This window comes from Microtus pennsylvanicus, chromosome 1 (genome assembly GCF_037038515.1).
Source record: "Microtus pennsylvanicus isolate mMicPen1 chromosome 1, mMicPen1.hap1, whole genome shotgun sequence".
Classification (NCBI taxonomy): Eukaryota; Metazoa; Chordata; class Mammalia; order Rodentia; family Cricetidae; genus Microtus; species Microtus pennsylvanicus.
This window is the reverse complement of record NC_134579.1, coordinates 158,729,823-158,753,189: the sequence shown is the minus strand read 5'-3', so window position 1 is coordinate 158,753,189 and position 23,367 is coordinate 158,729,823. Positions and strand designations below refer to the sequence as shown.

At 34.0% G+C, this 23,367-nt stretch overlaps 1 protein-coding gene across 9 annotated transcripts in view; it reads right to left on the bottom strand.

Annotated features, from left to right (window-relative positions):
• Grik2 (glutamate ionotropic receptor kainate type subunit 2) overlaps nt 1-23,367 on the bottom strand; it is a 592,264-nt gene that overhangs the window by 376,759 nt on the left and 192,138 nt on the right. For all 9 annotated transcript variants that reach the window (XM_075944195.1, XM_075944164.1, XM_075944134.1 and 6 more), the window contains 2 exons: nt 13,233-13,400; nt 9,875-10,132 (listed from right to left, as the gene is read on the bottom strand). In XM_075944195.1, coding sequence (XP_075800310.1) covers nt 9,875-10,132; nt 13,233-13,400 — 426 coding nt within the window. The remainder of the gene's footprint in view (nt 1-9,874; nt 10,133-13,232; nt 13,401-23,367) is intronic.

Sequence of the window (23,367 nt, the reverse complement as noted above, 5' to 3'; positions counted from 1 at the left end):
ACTGTGGTTGGGATGTTCAAATGAAGGAATGATGTGGGAATGATTTCTTATTAATAAAGAAACTGCCTAGACCCATTTGATAGGCCAACCCTTAGGTAGGCGGAATAAACAGAACGGAATGCTGGGAGAAAGAAGCTGAGTCAAGGAGTCGCCATGGTTCTCCCACTCCAGACAGACGCAGGTTAAGATCATTCCTGGTAAGCCAGCTTGTGGGCTACACAGATTAATAGAAATGGGTTAGATCAATATGTAAAAGCTAGCCAATAAGAAACTGAAACTAATGGGTCAGGCAGTGTTTAAAAGAATACAGTTTCCATGTAATTATTTCGGGTAAAGCTAGCCGTTCAGGCGGCCGGGTGCGGGGACTCAGCCCGCTGCTCATACTACTACAAAGGAAGAATCTAATTTCAATTAAAAATAAAATGATGCACATCACAAAATATCTCACAGAAGTTAGATTTTACCAAAAGTTTTCTTCCCATATAAAATAAACACCTCATCTAAAAACTATCATTCTCTTTCCTTCTTTTGTTTCATTCACTGCTATTATTTGAAAATTCTACTTCAGACAACCTCATGTTTATTCTAGAATAAACATCCAGAGTTTATTAAAGTCTTAGTTCACATGTCACCTTCCTAGTGTTTCAAGAGATATTTTACTTGCATTCCCTGTATGTTTTTACTCTCTTCTTCATTATAGTACTTATCATGGTGAGTAGTGTAGAATATATATTATATATTCTACATATATTTATGACAATATGGCATATATATGTATGTATGTACACATATACACATATTAATGTGTGTTAGAAACTCCATTGGCATGTTTGTTTGTTTTGTTTTCTGTCTACTCAATCAAAAACAATGCTGACACAGAATAGATATTTTATAATGATTTGTATGGTATCAAAACAAAACAAAACAAAGATAGCAGAAAATGTATAGCTCAACAAAATCAATAAAAAATTTGGTTTTCTGAGGAAACAAACAAAAAGAGTAAAAAATTGAGTATCAGTGACTGAGAATGAAACATGAGAAGGAAAGTGCGAAGTCTCCCAGGCTAAGCTGTAGAGTTTCATTTTTATATCCAACAATCTAAAGAATCTGTGAGGTGCATCATTGAAATCATTAAAGTTCTTTTCTTCGTATTGAGCTGCACAGAGAGGGAAACAAACCAGGACGGGAAGAAAGGGGAAGGAAGCAATTTATCCTTTTCAATGTGTTTAAATCTGGGAAAGCTAAGTTTTAGAGAAACAGTCATTGTCTTCCTATCATTGCTAGAATTATTGTTCTTCACAGTATCTTTGTCTTACTTAATCATCACTGAGGCTTCTATAAAACCTCTTTACAATTCTTTAGAAAAGTATGTATTTTATATATAAAAGATTTTATATTTGTTTTACAGTATGACATTTTTTTAGAAATACTGAAAAATTTAAAGATTTTATCCTATAAATATATCTAAAATAATACCATGTAATTAGACCCTAGGAAATAGTAAGTAATTTTGTGCTTTTAAAATTGGGATTAAAAAGAAACCCAAGTTCAAACATAACCAACAGTGTAAACCGTACTATGTCAGACTATGTAATCAACTATATCCAAATAATTAGGTTGAACTTGTAACTGCTAATTGTATTTGAATTTGGAATTATAGAATACAGCAATTATAGCTTTGTGTTTAAAATGTACAACATATAATCATCTTAGACCTAAATTACCCCAATCCCTAAAATTATTTGATTCTGGTACACAATGCAAAAATTGCTATATTTTTCAAATTAGTATCTTCTAGGAATATATATTCTTAAATTAACATATTCTATTAAATCAATGTATGGTATTATATCCCATTTAAGTGTAGGGTTTAGATAAAACAAAAAATACTCTTCTCTATTAATTGACTTTTATCAAACTAACCTTAAAATACCTTAAGGTACACACACACACACACACACACACACACACACACACACACATATATATATATATATATATATATCAAAGTGTATAAATGTACTCCACCCAAATTAATACTAAAATATTGACTTTTGCTTAACAGAAAGGTCTTGGGCATCTTTCTCCTTGATAATTATATCATAGAAATTAATTAAAGCTTAAGTTGTTAAGTATTTGAAATCCTAAAATAGGGATTGAAAGTCAATCCCTAACTACACAAATTTATATTCCTCTTTTTTAGGCCTTCTCATTTCAATTCATTTCCAGGACTGTCCACTCACTAACAGAGCTCTGGTCTCTCTTATACAATGAAACTGCCCTACTTTGACAAGTGATAATTCTTATTTTAGCATACTTCAAAGACATCCATACAGAAAGTAGAAGCCAATGGGAGTTCAATATGCTCACAGTAATTCTTTGTTAATATCTTAAAGATATGATGCAGGATATATTTATGATACAGGAGGTCCCTTAATAAAAAAGCAAATAAGTCTTTTTAATTGATTTTTTATTATTTTTATTGAGCTCTACATTTTCTCTGCTTCCCTCTTTGCCTCTCCACTCCCTTCAACTCTCTCCCAAAAGTACTTATACCTCTTCTCTTAAGCCTCTCTTCTTCCACTAATCTAATTTTCTACTGTTTTAGACAGATACAGTTATTGCTTTAATACTTCTTCATCCTTTCATACCCAGTCTGCTCAGAACTCTGGAGTTTGTTTGCTTTAAGTATTAAAAATCTCTACTCTGTTGTCTTATTATAAACTCCGTTTTAAGTGAAACACTTTCCTTTTACCAATGTGAAATTATTGTATTTGCTTTCAACCTATTCCCATCTATAATTCAGTATCCCTAATACATTATATACAGTGCAACTACAAAAACTTTACTATAGATAGTTCTGATCGTATCATAACTTTACTAAAAATAATGACAAAAATGAATTTTAAAGGAAGCAAAAGTAAATTCAAATCCCATGTTATAACATTATTCAGCACAGTGGGTGTTGAGTTCCAGAACTGACTGATTAGGTCTATATTCAAGATCTATATTATTCTGTAACTTGCCAAATTATTGCACATAGACTTTCTATAACAAAAATGATAGCAGTAACATAATCTTAATGATAAATCTTAAACATAATGATAGCAGTAACAAATCACAGTGTGTAACACATAGCTTCTCAGTTGCTACAAGTTTATAAGCATCTACTATATATGTTCAGTGAGGCACTTCCATATTTCATGAATCATCTCAACAATTCTATGGAGTATACATGATCTTCAACTAAGAAATCCCCAGACTCATGATTTCAAAGGACAATCAACTTACTGAAGACTATACAGCAGTGCCATTATCAGCTTTATGAAACCAACGATCATAGCACCCACATCAGTTTCTGTTTCTATATCCTTCTGTTCTAGCTCCCTTTCTTGGGACATAATCAGAAATTAGATGGTCATCTATGAAACTCAGTTGTCGTTTGAAAGGTACATTTATGTCATACAAACCTCACTGTTATAACCATACAGAGGGATTAGGACAGAGAAGTCAGATAAGGATAAGCAGAACAGTACATCAGAAGCTCCTGGTGATCTATCTTTATTAGCCTTTTGTATGCATTTTCCCTCATCTTATTTTCCCCCAAATCTCTCACCATGAAGTGGCTGCAGTCCCTAACAACCTGGCTTGCTTGGGCATCTATACATTTTCATGACACCTTGCTGTTTTTTCTCCAGCTGGGATGCTTTTACTTTCCCCTACTCCATTAGTGAGTGAGAAAACAGAATTGCAGAGTTTCCTCCGCCCTTCCGGAGAATCTCTGAGCTCTGCTGCTGAGCCCTCATACATATTACATTGTCTTGCCTTTCTCTGAGCTTGTCGAACTAAAAAGGTACTGTGGTCATTGAATCTCCTCCATGTCCTTTGCCTCAGCTCTCAGAGGCATAGTTTTATCCATAATCTAGTGCTCTCTGACCCAAGTGATTTATAGAAAAGGGTCTATCTATGATTGCTTGAGTAAATAGATACACATTTAATTATGATTGAAATGTACATAAATGCAATTCACATTAATTTAATTTTGAAGTTGTGGAAGAAACTATGTGTACTTCAAACCTTTTACTAATCTATTAATATTCAGTAGGCATTTCTAAGTTACTAACTACATTTGGCTTTGGGAAGGTTATCTAACTCATTGATGTCCACTTTTTTTTTTTCTGAGCAATTTACACAAGAACATCTTCAAGTCTCCAGACCATAAGTTATCACTAAGATACATCTTTGACTTGAGCTATTTTAGAAGCTTTTAAGACTTAGAGTCTATTCTATTTAGATGAGATTTCTCCATGATAAATAGAGCCAGGAAAACCAACACACAGTGAGAGTTACTATGGTGCTTTTAGGATAAATTAGAAAACTCTTTCAAGTGTTGTAAAAGGGACCAGATAAGCCTTTGTTTGAGGGCAGTAAAGCTAGATAGTCTGTTTGTAAAACTGTGCACACACAGGTATGTGTATCCTACGGTCAGGAGCTGGCTAGAATTAGAGTTTTCCATCTGAACAGAACAATATGTCTAGCAACTGAAGGATTTTTAATGGTTCCATTGTAAACTTTCAAAAGTTAAGTGAAATATTTAAATTCAAATGACAGGAGAGATTCAGAACCAAGGTTACTTGCAGAACTTGTCGAATGTTTTTGGTGACATTTTAGAGCCAAGAAGTCAGTAAAGGGAGTATCAACCAGAATTTCATTACTAAAAATATTCTGTACTCACTCATAAGTGGATATTAGATGTAAAACGAAGTATAACCAGGCTGCAGTCCACAACAAGCATATGTATGGATCACACTAGGACAGGGAAATAGATAATATTTCCTGGGTAAACTGGGTAGGGGAGGAGATGGGAGATGAGAATTGGATGGCCCAGTTGGGGAGGAATAAAGGAGAAGAGCAATGAAAGAAATATGTTGATTGAGGGAGCCATTATGGGATTAGTGAGAAATCTGGTACTGGGGAAATTCCCAGGAATCCACAAGAATGAACCTAGCTAAGACTCCTAGTAATAATGGAGATGGTTTCTAAACCAGCTTTCTCTTATATTCGGACTGGTGACCACACTAATTGTCATATTAAAACCTTCATCCAGTAACTAATAGAAGAAGAAGATGCACAGATCAACAGCTAAACACGATGCCAATCTCCAGGAGTCCAGGAAAAGAGAGTGAGGAGAGACTATATGAGCAAGGAGGGGTCAAGATCGTAATGGGGAAACACACAGCTGACTTGAACTAGTGAGAGCTCATGGATTCTGGACTGACAGCTGGGGGGCTTAAATGGGTCCAAACTAGGCCCTGTAAATGTGGGTGACAATTGTGTGGCTTGACCTGTTTGTGGGACCCCTGGCAGTGGGAGCACTTATCCCGGTGAATGACTAACGTTTTTTGGAGCCCATTGCTTATGGTGGGATGTCTTGCTTATTCTAGATGCCGGGGGTGAGGGGTGCACTTGCTCCTGCCTCAACTTGAGATGGCAGTCTTAGTTGACTTCCCATAGGAGGACTTACCCTCTCTCTGAGGAGTGAGTGGAGGGAGGGGTGCAGGTGGGGGGAGCAGGAGGATGGGAGGGAGGGGGAACTGTGGTTGGTATGTAAAAATGAATAAAAATTTAAATTAAAAAAGGCAGAAAACAAACCTCTAAGTGACGTGTTGAGACATGACTATCAACACAAAATTGATTAGATTGAAACTGAAATTGAGAATTCAGTTAGATCACATAAGATTAGTAACAAACACCATGAAAGATGGTACATCTTTTGATCTAAAATAGCACAACGTGAAAGACAGTATATTTGAGAGATCGGAGCAAATGAACAAATGGCTACTGGAACTTGATTGTGAACCCCAAGTAAGGAAGGAATTGAGGGAGATAGTCATGTGTCTAAGGCTGCTGCTGGGCAGGAGGCCTAGCAAGGAAGCTGGCCAGATGAAATGATAACCTGTCTCCTTTGGGACTCAGAAAATTGTTTCTGAAGATTAAGAAAAATAATTTATGACAGAATTTACATAATATCTAAAGCATGATAGCTCATCTGTAGTCATTCCTATCCCCTTACTTCTTTTCCAATGTGTTCCAGTAATTTAGCAGCAAGTCTGGGATAGAATCCTAGGCTTCTGCTTACCAGATCAGAGTTCTTTTTTAATGAACTGCTGATCTATAAACAAAGATGAAACACAGGAATTTAAAAGCAAATATTCACAATTTATCCTGGAATTGCTTACAAGCTGACAGCTAATCAATTTATTTTTAGTTTATATTTAAAATGAATCATATGTTCCAAAATGACTGACAGAAACACAGCTTTGTTTCTGAAGCCAATTCGTTTCCATCATTTTTGGACACCATTCAGAGCTATAACAGACTTTTGTGGTGTTTAAAAGCATTCATCCAGGACAACAACAAATGCTAATTATCATAAAAAATAAATAGCTCCTGCTAACATCATTTTAGGAAGTTATCCTAGTCCAGAAATACATCTTATGTATCATCCATCTGTTTGGGGTGTGGGAGCAAGAATTGGATGAAATTATCATGTAGCAAACTGGACAATACAACAAAGTAGAAATGAATATAAATAGGAGACAGCATATGCAATATATAGGTCTGGAGAAAGAAACATGTAAATAAAAACAGCACATGTATATCCTTCAGTAAGCAACTTATACACCAGTCCACAATAAAACCAATACTATTTATCTTTATTGTGACTATAGGAGCCCCTTTCAATCCACAGTCCTGACTATAATTGTATTTCTTCCACAGCTCCAAATTCTAATCTACTCTATTTGGGCAATTTACAGGATTTTTTTTAATAATTCTATTGGTAGAAATTTGAGCCATCAAATTATATGCAGCAAATTTTATATACTTAGGAAGGCAATTCAAAAAGACTTTTTATTGACCCATGAATCATTTCTATATATAAAAAAATTAAAAGCAAGTTCTCAAAAGTAAAATTGTAAACTTCAAAGAAATAAAAATTCTGTTATCAATGTAACTAGTTAATTTAAAATAATACAAAATTTGAATAATCAAGTATTCATCAATGTCATGTAGAAGCATGAGGGTGGAATCTTTGTCCTTCAATTGGCATAGGATCTTACCTATAACTGCCATTACTAAGCAACAGGTGCCTAATCAATGTGTGTTGAACTGAATGTTGCATAAATACATAATTTTAATTTTTTAAATTTATTATTTTTTAATCTATAATTTCTTTGAAATTAATATATATTATTTATAAAATTAAATAGTTATGAAATGTCTACATAACTTCCAAAATAAGTGAAAAAAGCATCTTCTCTTATGGGCAGTAGATGGATTTTAAGACAAGATTTCATTCTTTATCACAGGCTGTATCACTTGGACTTGATCTGTATCCCTGGTTGATATTAAACTACAGGTAATATGATCCATACACACTTTTGGATTACAGCCAAGATGCAGTACCATGCGTAGGTGTAAAGCTTTAAATAAAAATTTGAAATGTAATACACTTAATTTAAGGTCAAGATCGCTACAGGAATGTATTTAATTGACTATATATATTTGTTTATTTAAATTTTTACTAATGATGGAAATATTAAGAATATTATTTATAGATTAGAAACACTAATTCCATGTGAATCCGTGGAGGCCCACAAATGTGAACCTGCTCTCCCTTGACTAAAGCTCACAGAGTTTGAGCTAATATTTTTCTCTTCCAGAGTTATTGACAGCAGGTGTGGCTACAAGCAAGAGATCCTGACCTAGGCTGTGGTTAATTAGTATTTTGAATATAGAGGTGAATCTGCCCACCTTGCTATTCCTGCTCCTTCAAAGGAGATTGGCAAGAGTTTCCAGGGAGTAGGTGCCTCCAGGATATTTGGTCTATTTCTTATATTATGTTAATGAAGTCTGCTGTCTTCCCCCTCCCCTTCTGGGGTGAAGTATAGAAGCATGTGGAAAATAAATGTAGGCAGTTTAGTATTCACTGAATTTCTATCCTGATGCTGTTCTGTGTTTCTGTCTTTTATTTCTCTCATATCTCTGTTCCTTTTGCTTAATAATTTTAATCTTCACGCTCCTACCCCGGAATGTGCTAATCTCAGTCGAGGCTGGGTCCCAACAGATGTTACCCCAATGTGTGGCTTATGAATGAATCTTTTTACCAATTAGAGATATTAACTAATTACAAATTCTATTGTTTGTTTTCTTCTTCAAGATGAACATTTCCATATAAATGAAGAAACATGGTATATCTATTTACACTGCAATCTTTTGCAAATTCCTTTCTAATTATAAACAGTGTGAAAATAATACAAAATGTAGAATTTTATTATATATGTATATATAAATATTTACACATGTAAAATTAGGTATGTATGCTGTTTAGGCAATATATACTCAAATTTATTGAGAGAGAATACAAAAATGACGGCATCCACTTTCTATATGTGTGCATATGATTATCTATGGACATAAACATGAGCAGACTAATTTGTATCTAGAGATTCTCCAGGCATTCCAAATAATGCCAACCCAGGAGCACTGGTAATAAGCAGCCTTCTAGGAGAGTTTAACCAACTACATGAAGGAAATGATTAGGGACGAAACCATAATAATATTAATAAATCTAATTTAAGCTAAAAGATCTCTTAAAACTACTTTTGATTTGAAAGATTTTATTGATAAATGTATAAGCTAAAATTAACTTCTAATAAAGCTCGGTCTTTCTTGGCTCAGTAAAAATATGTTTAAAACTATTTTCATTATTCTTCCAACCCTGAAACTCTTTGTTCTTCTAGCATAGTTCCTATCTGTCCATTTGCATTGATAATTTCATTATAAAATGGATAAATTTCTACACAAAGTTTTGTTCATGGCAAGCATACAAAGTGAATGGGAACAAAGCATGTTCCTGCCATATTTGGGGAGAACTTAAATTTAAATTTATTTTAATCACAATGTAAATTTGAAGGCATAGCAAAAAAGACCTAAAATAAATTTTTGCATCTAATTTAAATATTTAGAATACTGAATTTTTTCCTGAAATGAAATCAATTACCATGATAAACATAGCAATTACTTTGCTAAAATAATTGTCAGCAGAAAACTACAGGTTTGATTTTACTGTTTATTTTCTGATGTTCTTTGAGACTTGTTTTAAATTAATAATGTAAGATAAAAGCCAACCATTATTAATAGCCATTAAAACAACACTGTAGAGAAAATATTTCTTAAACTATCTTAAGCAGTGGCATGAATAGTATTTCATTAAATTTTATTTGTAATTCTATTTTATAAATTTCTAATTGTTTTTACACAGAAGTAGTCCCAAAAATCTTAAATATTTTGATACTCTCATTTGTTCCACTGTTTAGAAAAACAAAAGTTTAAATTTCAACATACTAAAGATACTTAAAGATTTGTATTTTATTATTCACTATATCCATAATTTGCATAAAACAGATAAAATACTATGTCAAATTGTAAATTTATTGATGTTGAGAAAATACCATGAAACTTTACAGTAGGAAACCTCTCAATCTAACTAAAATCGTTTTAATAATAATTTAATATGATAACCATATTAATTTTATTTTCAATGTAGGATTCAAACTCCTGATGCTTATTTTATATATTCAAAGAAAATATATTTGATTGGGTTGTTATTTTCTGGAGCAAGTGTTGATATTTGGCTACAATACCTTGTAGTCCTTCCACATAAACTCAACAATAAAAATAATAATAAATTAACGAACAACAACAAATTTAAACTAATAAAGGAAAACAAAGCACAGAAGAACAGAAAGCATCTGGGATGTACTCCAGAATGTAATGTGCCTAAAGCAGCCACCGAGGATGCTGCTCTTACCAGTGCTGTCGTCGTAGACAACTGTGACTGTTTTCCACTTGAAAAACTGCACCAAATCCAAGATGGCTCGGCTAAGGGAAGAGAAGTCTGGGTAGAGACTGACGTAGAAGGAATCCTTGTTGTCGGACACCTGGTGCTTCCAGCGGGTCTGTATGTGAGGAACCCCCAGGGCATTACAGATGGATTGGACTGCATTGGCTGATGAGCTGTGTGAAGGCCCAAAGATAGCAGCTACCCCAAGTGACAGCTGATCACAAGCTGAAGAGGAGAAAGGAATCTGTTAACAAGGAGGGGAAAGGAAGGTGTGAACTGCTATTAAATTCTAAAAAATTCTTCCTGGTAAAGATCTTTTTTTCTTAAGTATAACTCTGCACTTCATGAAACATATATCTATATATACATACACATATACATTTGTATATGTAATTATATATGAGGTTATAATTACATCATTCTTTCTTTCCCTTTCTTCTCAACAAACCTTCTACCACATTCCCCTTCTCTTTTTGCTTTTAAATTCATATCCTCCTTTTCTTTAATTGGTGTGTGTGTGTTCCTAAATATACAAGTAAAACCAGTTCCATCGATATAATGTTACTTTTATGTATATTTTCTAAGTTGACCATTTGCTATTGCATAGCCAATAGGTATGCTATTCTCAGGGAACAGTTTCTCCTGTTCTCAGCCTTCCTCGACAGACTATTGTTAGGTCATTGTCTAGGCTGAGGCCTCATGAACTTAAGACTGAATATTTTCAGTTTTTAAAAAGAAAGTTTATTCAGTCAGTTTAGTAGGAACTAAACTTCAAATAACTCCATAAATAATGTCAAGGAATGGTGGCCAAAGGAAAAAAATAAAAGGAATATTTTTCAACATAAAATGTGTGATGCATAAATACCTAAGCATGGACACATTTAAAATTAGGTAAAATTTAGTTGTAAAAGTCACTTGCTTATGCTTCCTTTAAGAATTCCATATTACAGAAATAAACTGATTTTGAACATACTGGTTACGATTTTCCAAATAATGATCAGAACCCTAAATTAGTGAAAGACCAATTCTGAAATCATAATCAAAATGGGATTTTAATTCCTATATTTAGAGACCAATGACCTTCCTTCACTTGTATTGTGACAAATCAAAAATCCAATAAAAGCTGAAAACACTTGGAATCTTTCTATGCTTTTAAATAACACAGGAGTGTTTGTTTTGTTTTTGTTTTTATTATCTATTTAGTTTTTGAGAACTTGTTTTCCTTTGCTCCCCAGACTGGCCTCATCTGCATGATTTTTCTGCCTCCAGAGGAGTTACGACGGTAATAGAATTGTGCCACCTGCCAAGGTAAAAAGAGACTAAAAGTATTGTATGAATCAATTAGTAATTCAGTTATAAAACAATTATGAAGTATTCACGAATGGAGCCTAGTAGTATAATTTATGAAATATATAAGAAAAAAGCATCAGATAAAATTTAAATTCAAAATTTAACATTTTATTTCTTTGTGGATTCAAAAGATTAAAAATACTTTTAAATGTCTCAGTTGGTTATTTTAAAGTTAGTCATTAATGTCATGATCATTGTGTACATTTGTAGGGTAGGACATCTATCAGATTCAAAATCTACTTTGGATCTCTTTTCCTTTATATATTTCTTTATAACCTAAGCAATAATAGCTCAATATACAAGATGTGAAATATAGAATTAACCCTTTTTTCTTGTGACAAAGAAAGTTACTTATTTAAGTTTTCCTAGATCTTGGCCAGATTACAAATGAGTTATTAATGGATGTTTACTCTGTACATCTCTTTCTTTTTTAAAAAAATCATGTATTTATTTATTATGTATGCAATGTTCTGTCTGTATGTTATGCCTGCCCACCAGAAGAGGGCACCAGATCTCATAGATGGTTGTGAGCCACCATGTGGTTGCTGGGAATTGAACTCAGGACCTCGGGAAGAGCAGCCAGTGTTCTTAACCTCTGAGGCATCTCTCCAGCCCCTTACTCTGTTCATTTCTTATAACATTTTATAAACCAACTGGCTTTATTACATAAGAATTGTACTAGGGCATTCCCTAATAGTATTCTGTTTGCTGTCAGGAAAATCCGAGTCTATAATTTTACACCCAAGTTTTGAAGTCACCATGAAGAAATCTATTAATATTTTATCTGCATTTTACTCCTCCATAAGATTCAGCCTGAATGCTTTACTTAGCCCCAGAGTTTATTCTTTCTTTAATGGGAATAATCATGAGCTATGCTACTAATAAATGCACTTGTTTTGCAATTAATGACTTAGCTTGCCTTAGACGTGACAAACAGAACATTTTACAGTCAACTCTAACCTTTTCCCTCCAGTCTTTTTAAATCTTTTATCATTATGACATGGATCTGAAATGTGGAAACTAATTTGCATTCACAAAGATATGAATTCAAAGGGCAAGCAGAATATGGCTTTGAAAAACACAGGTTAGCATCTGGGAAAAGAAAGAGACTTTTATCTTGAGCAGCATTGTACCTTATCAACAGTCATTAATATTAATATACTTAGAATAACATTTCATCAAATTAGAATTACAAATAATTATATATGTTTCCATAGATGTGAGGTAGCTAATGAAATAATATTAGCATTACAGAAAGGTAAACAACATTTTAAAGTATATAGTGACAATAAAGGTTATTTTAGTACTCTCTGGCAATGTCCATTTCATAAATGGTAACTGTGTCAAAGATAGGACCTGCCTTTTTATAATATCATCTATGTATATAAGAAAAGATCATCTATGTGACAATATGTAAATATGTACCCATCAAACAGATTCACTACTGATACTGCTGTTTGCATTATATATGACCGGATAATGGCTCTTTTTTAAAAATTTGCTTTAATGATTTTATTTTATCTGTATTTTTTTGTCCACATGTAAATCACTATACCACATGATTCAAGTGCCATCAGAAGCCAGAAGAGGAAGTCAGGACCTCTGGAACTAAAGTTACAGATACTTGTTCATTGCTATTCAGGTGCTGAGAATTTAACCTAGGTTCCCAAGAAGAATTCTTTTAGAATTGAATTTATTTCAGTTAATTTTTAAAAATTTTAATAACAATGCATAAAGATCAGTAGGGAAGAACAATATATCTACCACAAATTTAATTTTACTTACTAGTGTTTTTGGTTTTTTTTGTAAAAGTTAACTATATCAACGTTTTCTTTAATAAAATGCATGTATATATTAAAGACAAATCATTCCATATTAATGTTCTTAATAACTTATTAATTACATAAGGAAACCAAGAATTCTCTTAAACACACCTAGAAATCTGAATTCTAGAAACCATAGTAAATAGTTTTACCTTTCTTAGACGCTTCAAAACTGTCATAGAGGTTGATCTTCTGGGTATCATAAGTTAAAGTGGTATTGGGCAGCAGAGTCCTGTTCCTGTTGATTGTGTTCACAGCAAATCTGAATGCAAGTTCTTCAGCTCCCATGGGGCCAGACTCCACATATTCAAAAATACCACCTAGCAAAGCAAGAGAACAATTGTAGAAGCATTAAATTGTCTGAATGTTTTGAAACAATTATACATGTATATGTAAGTGTGTGTGTGTGTGTGTGTGTGTGTGTGTGTGTGTGTGTGTGATAATCTGTTTTACAAGGGGAGTCGTATTTACTATTTTTCTTTTCTTTCTTTTGTATTTATTTTTGTTTGTTTTCATTTTTCTAGACAGGATTTCCCTGTAGCTTTGGATCCTGCCCTGGAGATCACTTTGTAGACTAGGCTGGCCTCAAGCTCACAGTGATCCACCTGTCTCTGCTTCCCGAGTGCTGGGAGTAAAGGAATGTGGCATCACCATCCAGTTTGTACTTACTTTTTTATGAACATCTCGATATTATATATTATAAAAAAGATTTTAGAATTTCTGCATAATTTAACTTTTTGTTGGTTTGTTTCTCAAGAAAGAGTTCCCTATAGTTTTGGAGCCTTCCCTGGAACTAGCTCTCGTAGACCAGATTGGCCTTAAACTCACAGAGATCCACCTGCCTCTGCCTCTCGATTGCTGGGATAAAAGGTGTGTGCCACCACTACCTAGTTTATCATTGTTTAAACTTACTTTTTCGTTCATGTTTAATGATTATTTATTTAAGTCAACAAACATAAACTGAAAATGATATGCTGTTTTTATGTACTAACACAGAATTGTTGACATTGAATAATTCCAAACTATAATGTTTTTCTTGGGAAGATTGAATTAAATTTATTTTCATTAAGTAAGATATCACACTTCTTTAGCCCATTGTTTATATTTACAGTGACTGTCTTGGCAAATTATCCACAATGGTAAAATAGTGCATTTACATCTTAGGGTAGCCAACAAATATCTAATTGGAGTCTAAACATACTCAACATTTGAAAATTCAGGCTAGATACTAGAAATCTAGCCAATTTCTTATGACTGGAACAGTCACAGACTCTATAGGAGCACTTGCTATTCCTTATTTTCCTAAACCAATATAATAAACTATATTCTAAATACTTATGCATATGTACAAAGTTAACTGTAACTCTCACTCCTCAAAAAATCACCTTTATGTAGCAAACAGAAGCTACTACAGATTACATAAGGGTTCAAAGCACAGAGTGTATATGATTTCAGGGTGCACTACCCCAGTTGGTACATCTACAACACAGATCCATACCTGACTCAGGGAACATTGCAGAAGAAAGAGTAGAAAGATTGGAAAAGCCAAACAATCATGTTGTTCATTACTAAATAGTGTCTACAAGATTTGATAGGAATCTACATCCATGACGTCTCAAGAACATTATTACTTGAATAAGATCTTCAAAATGACAATGTCAGTTGATATGCCAATTTTGCTGGGGAAATTTCATATGACCCCACCCCTACCTAGATAAAGAGTTCCAATCAGTGAAAGGGTACTGAGGGAGGGAAATAGTTTTCTCCAGGACTAAGACCCCAAGATATGTTATTCAGTTTTAACCGTATTAAAATATGGATTTGTAAAAAAATAATATTTAATATTTAAACATTTACATGAATAAAAACACAAAAGTATGAAGATATGAAAATTTTAGCATTTTCCTCTATGAAATTGGACAAACTAGCCTTGTTCTTTTAATTTTGCTAAACTGTCTTTTTCAGAAGACATGACAGTCATGAATGCTGCTTTTTCAAAGCAAAGTTCCTCTCTTATTTGATCTAAAGAACTGTAAATAACACAGCGTTTGTTGCCCTGCCTCATGTCTTTACTCTTGTCCTGCCTTCCTCCTCTTTGGTATAATTTCCTTCTCTTCTTGTGTAATTGAGTAACTGACGTGTCTGACTTTCACAGAATCTTTTCCTTATTGTCCAAATGTCACCTTGTACCATGGATAGCAAACTACTCTCTCGAGTTTAATAAGAAGTATGCTATGGTAAGACCTACTCTAACTAGGAGGAATTAGAATTGAGAAAACACAGGGATAAGAAAAATTTACATTCAAGAAGAATAAGGAAATTTATAATTTGATGTCATATTGGCTTAAAATAATCAAATAAATATTGTAGTAACTGAAGGAATCAACTGGAGAAATAAAATTTTAATGTATATAAAATTATTCATGGCCTAAGTTAAGCATAAGGATAAAAGGAATTTACATTTCCAATGTTATCCGTAACCCAACAACATGGCCTTGCAAATGTTGGAGGCAAGGGTGCTATGAAGAGAATCTGTAATGGCAAAACTGATTTACATTTTGGCTCTGCACTTGTCGCTGTGTCAATTTGGGCACTTGTCTAAAATCTCTATCTAAGTTTGTTTTGCTTTGGTTTTGTTTTTTGAGGTGGGATGATGCTAAGAAATTCTACTAGATAGAGTTGTTTTAAAGATGAAATGCTAGCTTATACTAAAGACTGAAAAGAGAAGGCATTCGACAAGGGTGAAATTCACTAAGTTTTCAAAGTAATAAGATGTAGGAAATTTTAACAAGAATGAGATCCCAATGCCAAATCCACAAGCTAAAATGTCACAGGGCCAAGGTTACAATCTGTCTATAGCTTGCTTCAAACTGTTGCCTGTTCCACAATGAATTAACAGTGTTCTTCAAAACTTCACTCAGGCAAAACACACAGAATTTCCTATACTGTGTGATAAGATGGTTCAAATAAGATGTAATTAGATATGGAAGATTTTGCACATACAAGTAAAAAAAGACTTGCATCTGCACAGTACTGTCAAAGTTTATTATGAATAAAATGTCATTAAGGAATTGGAAACATAGAGTGGTTTACAATTTCTCAAATAACATAAAAAATGGAATTTCTGTGTAACATATTGAAATGGTCAATATATATATTATAGAGTTATAGTTTTACATATATATATATATATATATATATATATATATATATATATATATTAAATCAACCACTGGTTCTTATTTTGATATACTATCTGTAAAATGACAGATGTACTTGTTAGGCAATATAACCATCACAAAGTCAATGTTAGGTGGAATATATGCAATGAAAAATATATTAAAGAGCTACCAGATATACATAAAGACTGGGTTTCACATTGACATCAGCCTTTTCAACATTAACTGACCTTTTTTGTTTAGCTAGAAAGTGGGAATTTTTTTTTAGTCAGTTATCAAACACATTTTTCATTTCAGAAGATGGACAACCACAGCTAGGTCAAAGGTGAAGAGATGTTGCAGTGAGACTGTAAGGATTAACTGTTCTTGATTTCTCCATGGAATTATTAATGGAACTTCATTGTGTTAATGTGTTTTATTTGGATACCTGAATGCAGAGCTGAATGAGTACTCTGAAGATCTTCTAACACATATAATCGGGGATAGCTATAGCACAAGAGAAATCTTAAAAGCATAGATATAATTTTGATTCAGGTTATGGTAAGAAAGAAGACTACCACCTATCTGAGAACTAAAGGAAGATACAGTGATGGTGCTGAATGATCTTCTCAACCTCTCTAAACAAGACTCACACACCAATGCACTACCATTCTCACATTCTGCACAGCTATACATATTGAGCTATAAAAAAATAAACATTACTGATTTGTAACTGTGAAAAAGAAAAGATCTGTTTCCCTGTTGTTACCCAACTAAAGAAGGGAAGGGGGGAACGAGCCTGGCATTTTGTGAATAGCTTTATCTGTTTTTTAGAGAACACCTAAAAGATTAATGCTCTAAGCCTTGTCTAGCAGCACACATTCATCTTAATACTCAGGAGGCAGAGGAAGACAGTTTTTTTTTTCCTGCAAATTTGAATCTAACCTGATCTATATAGCCCCAGGTCATAAGGATTATACAAGGATTATACAAGAATACCATGCCAATAATAATAAGAACTGCCATGGCTACATAATGAGACCTTTCAATAACAACAACAGATAATATAAAGAGAAAGATCCTTACTTCACTACTAAATTTTGGAGTTCTCCTTACCATAGAGGATGTACATTTTGGAATTTACTATTCTTTCTATAGGCCTTCTAGACTTTAGTCTTCAGTTCTCTTTTCTTTTTGATATGGCTTCCTAATATTGGATATTTATTCACAAATGAAAATTTAGAGTTGTATGTAACATTTCATAAACATGTAGTCCATTAAGAAAGAATTACTTGAACAGCTCATAAATCATATTTGGTAAATTCTAGAGTGATAACTATATAGACCTGTGTGATCTTGAAACAGCATTTTAGAAATCTATAAGTGTGTTCATGGTGGTCTTATACTAGCATTTGTCCAGTTTCAAACTTGGGGACTCAAGGGACACTTAATATTTTCAAATTCTTTACTCTTTATAGGATCCAGACAATTTTTACTGCCTTTCCAGGTTGACCTTTGATTTTTTTTCACATAGAATAATATAATCATTCTAAAAGCTTTATTTTTCTTTGCTTTGTTTCTGTGAATTCAAAGAAAAGAATTATGTCTTATAGCCTCTATTTTAAATAATAAAATCCCTGCAGTTGTCTTTCCCTGGCTCATATTAAAAATTAACAGGTTTCAGCATTGTATTATTGGTTTGCTAGAAGAAGGAGTAAAGACTTGGAGAAAAATGACAGTTTCACCACTGTTTTGTAGACACAGCCTAAATGGTAAGGAACTTAAACAGAACAAACAATGCCAAAATGTACAAACGAACATCATCCAATAATGAAATAAAATATTTATTAATCAGTTGCTGAAACATTGCCATGCTTCTTTTCTGTAGATCAATATAAACTACTACAGAGCATTGTATGACTCATAAACCTATGATTAATGCGACAACCAAAAACGCTTTGTGCCTAAGATGAGGTCTCATTGTAAATAGGTACAATCATTGCACCATAGACTTTTAATTCAATATGAAGTCAATGTTCTGAGTCATTGTTTTCCCAGAATATGTACTTGATTTCTGAGTAATTGTTTTAGTAAAGTTATTTTTCATGTACCTCTGCACAGTTGACCAGATGCCTCCTCATTTGTGATTTTGTAGAAATAATTATTCAGAACATGAAAAATTGTTAACAGTTCTTAATTTTATATAATGTGCTGCTAAATAATATATACAATCTTTAATTTTTGAAATTATAATAAAATTGCATTATTTTCCACTTTCTTTTCCCCCCAAATTCTCTAATATAGTACCTGTTTTTTTTTAATTCATTGCCTCTTTTTGTCATTAGTTACAACATATACCTATATGTACACATAGATATTCCTAAATATAATAACATACTCAGTCACTATAATGTTATGTGTATATTTTCAGGGTTAATCATTTGGTATTGGATAACCAAATAGGGTACTCTTCCCTGGAAAAGCCTATTTCTTCTGCTTTCAGAGTTCCTTAAATACCCATGTTACCTTAGTAGATTTCAGGCCTCCTGGGCTTTCTCCATCTACCTTAGCATATTTATTTTTGATATCCTACATTTGAATGACAATGGCCCCCAAAGAACCATAGATTTGAATGACTGATTAACAGACACTATTAGGAGATGTGGCCTTCTAGGAGGAATTACAGCACTGGGGTGGGCTTTGCAGTTTCAAGCTCAAACAAGTCCCCATCTCTCCCTGTCTGCTACCTATGAATATGGATGTAGAACTCTCGGCTACTCTCCAGCATCGTATCTGCTTGAGTGCTGCATGTTCTCTGCCACGCTGAAAAGGGACAAAGGATCTGAAAATGTAAGCAAGTCCCAGGTAAATAGTCTTTTATAAGCGTTGCTGTGGCATGGTTTCTCTTTACAGCAATAGAATCCTAAGACACATTCCTCCTGCTAACAGAGTACAAGTCTCTATCATATCATCAGTAACATCACTGTAAATATTTCAGATACTTGACTAAACCCAACTGTATTCTTTTATACGTAGTCATGTATTCCTCATGAATTTCCAAATTTCTATCTCACTGTCGCTAGTGTTACTTATTTCTGTACACTTCAACCAGGGTAGTATTTCTAAAGAGTGTTTTTGAACTAGTCATTCAACTTAACAAAAATCTTTCACCATGGTCTCTCTTTAAGCTTATAGCCTCTTCATGGTCTAGCTTTATGTTCTTTTCTTTTCTTTTTTCTTTTTGCATCTTTATTATTATTATTACAAATTTTCACTTCCTCCCCTCCTCCCACTTCCCTTCTGCTCCCCCTATTTCCCCTCCCCCTCCCTCTTCAGTCTAAAGAGCAGTCAGGGTTCCCTGCCCTGTGGAAAATCCAAGGTCCTTCCTCCTCCATCCAGGTCTAGGAAGGTGAGCATCCAAACAGACTAGGCTCCCACAAAGCCAGTACATGAAGTAGAATCAAAGCCCAGTGCCATTGTCCTTGGCTTCTTAGTCAGCCCTCATTATCAGCCACATTCAGAGAGTCAAGTTTGATCACATGTTCCATCAGTTCCAGCCCAGCTGGCCTTGGTGAGTTCCCATTAGATCAACCCCACCTTCACTTCCCTGAGTCTAACTCAAACCCCGTACTGCTTCCTTAGTAAAACCGAATCCAGTGCCTGTGGCTCTTGGCAAATGGCACTTCTCTGCTCAGGAACCAAGTCTCTACCTACACACACACACACAGGCACACACACACACACACACACACTTGCAATGATATTATGCATTATGCTCTCAGGGAAAAGGGTGGCCATCTCTCTTACATTCTTCAGTGGAAATCACCTTCAGCAATCTTTGTCTTAGTTTTGTGTTCTCATAATTTCAGATTCATTTAAACATTGAATTTCATACTCTTTCTATTTGATGTTTAAGAATGCTAAGCCACTGTCAAATAAGTTTGTGTATGAGTTTCCTCTAACTGAAGGATGAAACTTTTTTGCCATCAATATTTATTAAGATCAGACTACATATTAGACATTTCTATAATACTTAAATTATATATTAGATACTTTTAAATTTTGTGATAAAACATTATGACCAAGGCAACTTATAGAAATGTATTGAGGATTACAGTTTCAGAGAGTGAGTCTATGAGCTTACATTTGATCCACAAGCATGAGTCAGAGAGAGCTCACTGGAAAAAGTATGGACATACCTCTTCCCAGAAGGCCATACTTTCTAATCCTCCTCAAATAGTTCTAGGAACTAAGGAGCAAGCATTGAAAACATGAGCTTATGTGGGCCAATCTTATTCAAACCACCACAGTCCACTCTTTATACTCCTTTGACTTTGTCCATATTATAAAACAAAACGTATTTAGTCCAACTTTAAAAGTCCCCATAGTCTGTCATAATCCCCACATAGTTTAAATTTCCAACATCAAAAGTCTCTTCTGAAACTCAAGGCAATCTCTTAATTGTTACTCTTGTAAAATCAAAAGTCAAATTATATATGTTTCCAACATACTATCACACAGAACATATATTACCATTCCAAAAGGAATGAATGATGTCAGAGTAAGGAAATGCTGGACCAAAGTGAGACTGAAATTGATCAGGAAACTCCATATCCTACAGCTTTATGTCAGATGTCAAAATGCTTACGTGTCTATATCCTTCTAGGTTTTCTGACTGAAGCACAATCCTCTCTAGTATGCAGGTTTCCCTGGCAGATATCCCCTGGCTCTGGCACTTGCAACATCCTGGGATCTCCATTGCAATTTAGATTTCACTTTCCCTCCCATATTCACTCAATGGTCTCTCAGAGTCTCCCAACAAGGACTCCTTGCCAAAATGCCTAGCCTGAACTATCCTCCAGTTCCTCCAGTGAGCTTTTCTAGACATGGCATTTAACAAAGTCTTTTAATATGTTTACCACAATTTAAACCATTGAGCCTTTGTTTTATGTTAAAACCACAGCTCTCTGCTGAGCATTACACAGTAGATACTTAAATTTTTCTTACACTAATATAATTTCCACGACTTGTGGTGTGTCTCATGACTATAATCCCAGCACTCAGGAGGTGGGAGTGGGACGTCGGGCGGGGGGGGGGGGGAGGGTTCAAGGTCAGTTAGGGCTGCACAATAGCCTCTATGGGGAAAACACTTGGAAAGAACCAAAAGGAGGAATCTTTTTAATCAGAATAAATATCCAAATATTGATTCAAATATTCATTATAGAAATTAATTACATTAGCTTTATAAAAAATGCCCTTGAAGGTTAAACAGAAAGAGAATCTTTTAGAAAGGCACCTACTGGTAGACAAATATAATGTCACCTTTGCATCCCCCAGCAAAGCACTGATCTTGTTAACAGAATACGGGAATAACTTGTTTGCTAAAAATTTCTCCTAGGCTTCGTACATGTTTATTGATTCACAATCAAACGGTTTACATCAAAAACAAACCATCAGTTTAAATTGGAAACTTAGAAATTAGTGCAAAACAAGTAAATAAAAATTAATTTTCAGATAATTTCTAAAGTTCTCTACTATATGGACAAGCTGCTAAAGGAAAAGGCACCTAATAATTCCCCTGAGATAGGCTATCTAGATAAGATGAAAGGAGGGTTGCAAAGAGTCAGAAAAATATGGCAGAAGTTATTTTGCAACATGGGACTATTCCTGTGTTTAGAGTATTCAACTAATACTTCATTTAAAGAAAACAATAATAACTGTATTATTTATTAAGATTTGTTTATTTTATTAAGTTTTACCTGACAGCTCTTGCTACTCAGACGAAAATGCATCAAGGTGTGCAGATTGAAGCTAGAGAACTCTACCAGATGAAGGTATTCTAGTCATTTCTGGTTCTTTAAAACAATACTCTCTTATCTTCTCCAGGTGCTTACGCTGCTACACAAATTACTATAAAGGGTATCTTAATTGATATCAACAAAGGCGAATGGCTCCATCACTAGGCAGCACCCTGTCAGAGGACTGAAGAGCAACCATGGGTTCCTCTGCTAGGGAGTTAAAAAATGACAGGTTTAAGCAAGACTTGCAAGCATTCCCATTGGCATAAAAGCCATGGATCAGAAGAAAGACATTTAGTTCTTTTCAATTCAAAACTCAACTCCCATTCCCTGTTTCATTTATCATAACAGATGTTCTGATTATCATTCCCTGGTCACTATCTACAGTGTACATGTTTATACAATTACAAAAGAAAAGAGGTTAAAACATGTGCCTCATCCAATACTGTCAGAATGAACTGATACAAGGCTTTATACTGGGGAAGTAAGTGAGAAAGAATAAATGTAACCCTAATAAAATATACATAAGCAACAACTAAAATTCTTTTCTAATCCAACCTTCATATACTATTCCTCCCAATAGACATATGAGAAGCAGCATACGTCTTTTTCTGTTTAGTGTGACCTAGTGGAAGGCAGCCTATAGTTATGGGAGGAATTTGTACTACATTTATAGGATGTCATGAATATGTATGTCACTTTTTTTTTCAGAGGACAACAAATAAGGCATACTCCTAATCTGGACAAAAGCATCTTTTGTTTTTCGTCTCACATACTTATTTGTGCCACAGAAAATGTGGCATAAAGCACACATTAGAGGAAAGCTGAGAGACGGTTATTTACAGGCACATTCACAAAATGAAGACACATAAAAATGGTACAAATGTAAACAAAGCTATTTTCCCTCTAAAGCACTAAGGATGTTTGGACTATAATGCCTACCTCTCAATCCACCTGCATTTTATCTAGTATCTCTTGATGAAAATGGATATACTGCTGATATCAGTAAATGCTATGTATATCATTTCAATAATATGAGAATCTGAAGGACAAAATTAAAAAGGGCTAAGATTTATTTTAAAATATATGTTTAAAAGTTTTAATTATATGCACTTGTGTGTATCAGTGGGGATTTATGTACATATGAATGCTGGTACCCACAGAAAACAGAAGCATCAGATGAGCAAAAGATGCAGTTATGGGTTTTTGTGAACTGCCACCTTGGTATAGATGACTAAACCTGGGTCCTCTGCAAGAGCAGTGGGCACATTTTAAACTGCTGAGCCATCTCTTCAACCAGGGGCCAAGATTCTAATCGCCATTTTCAAAAA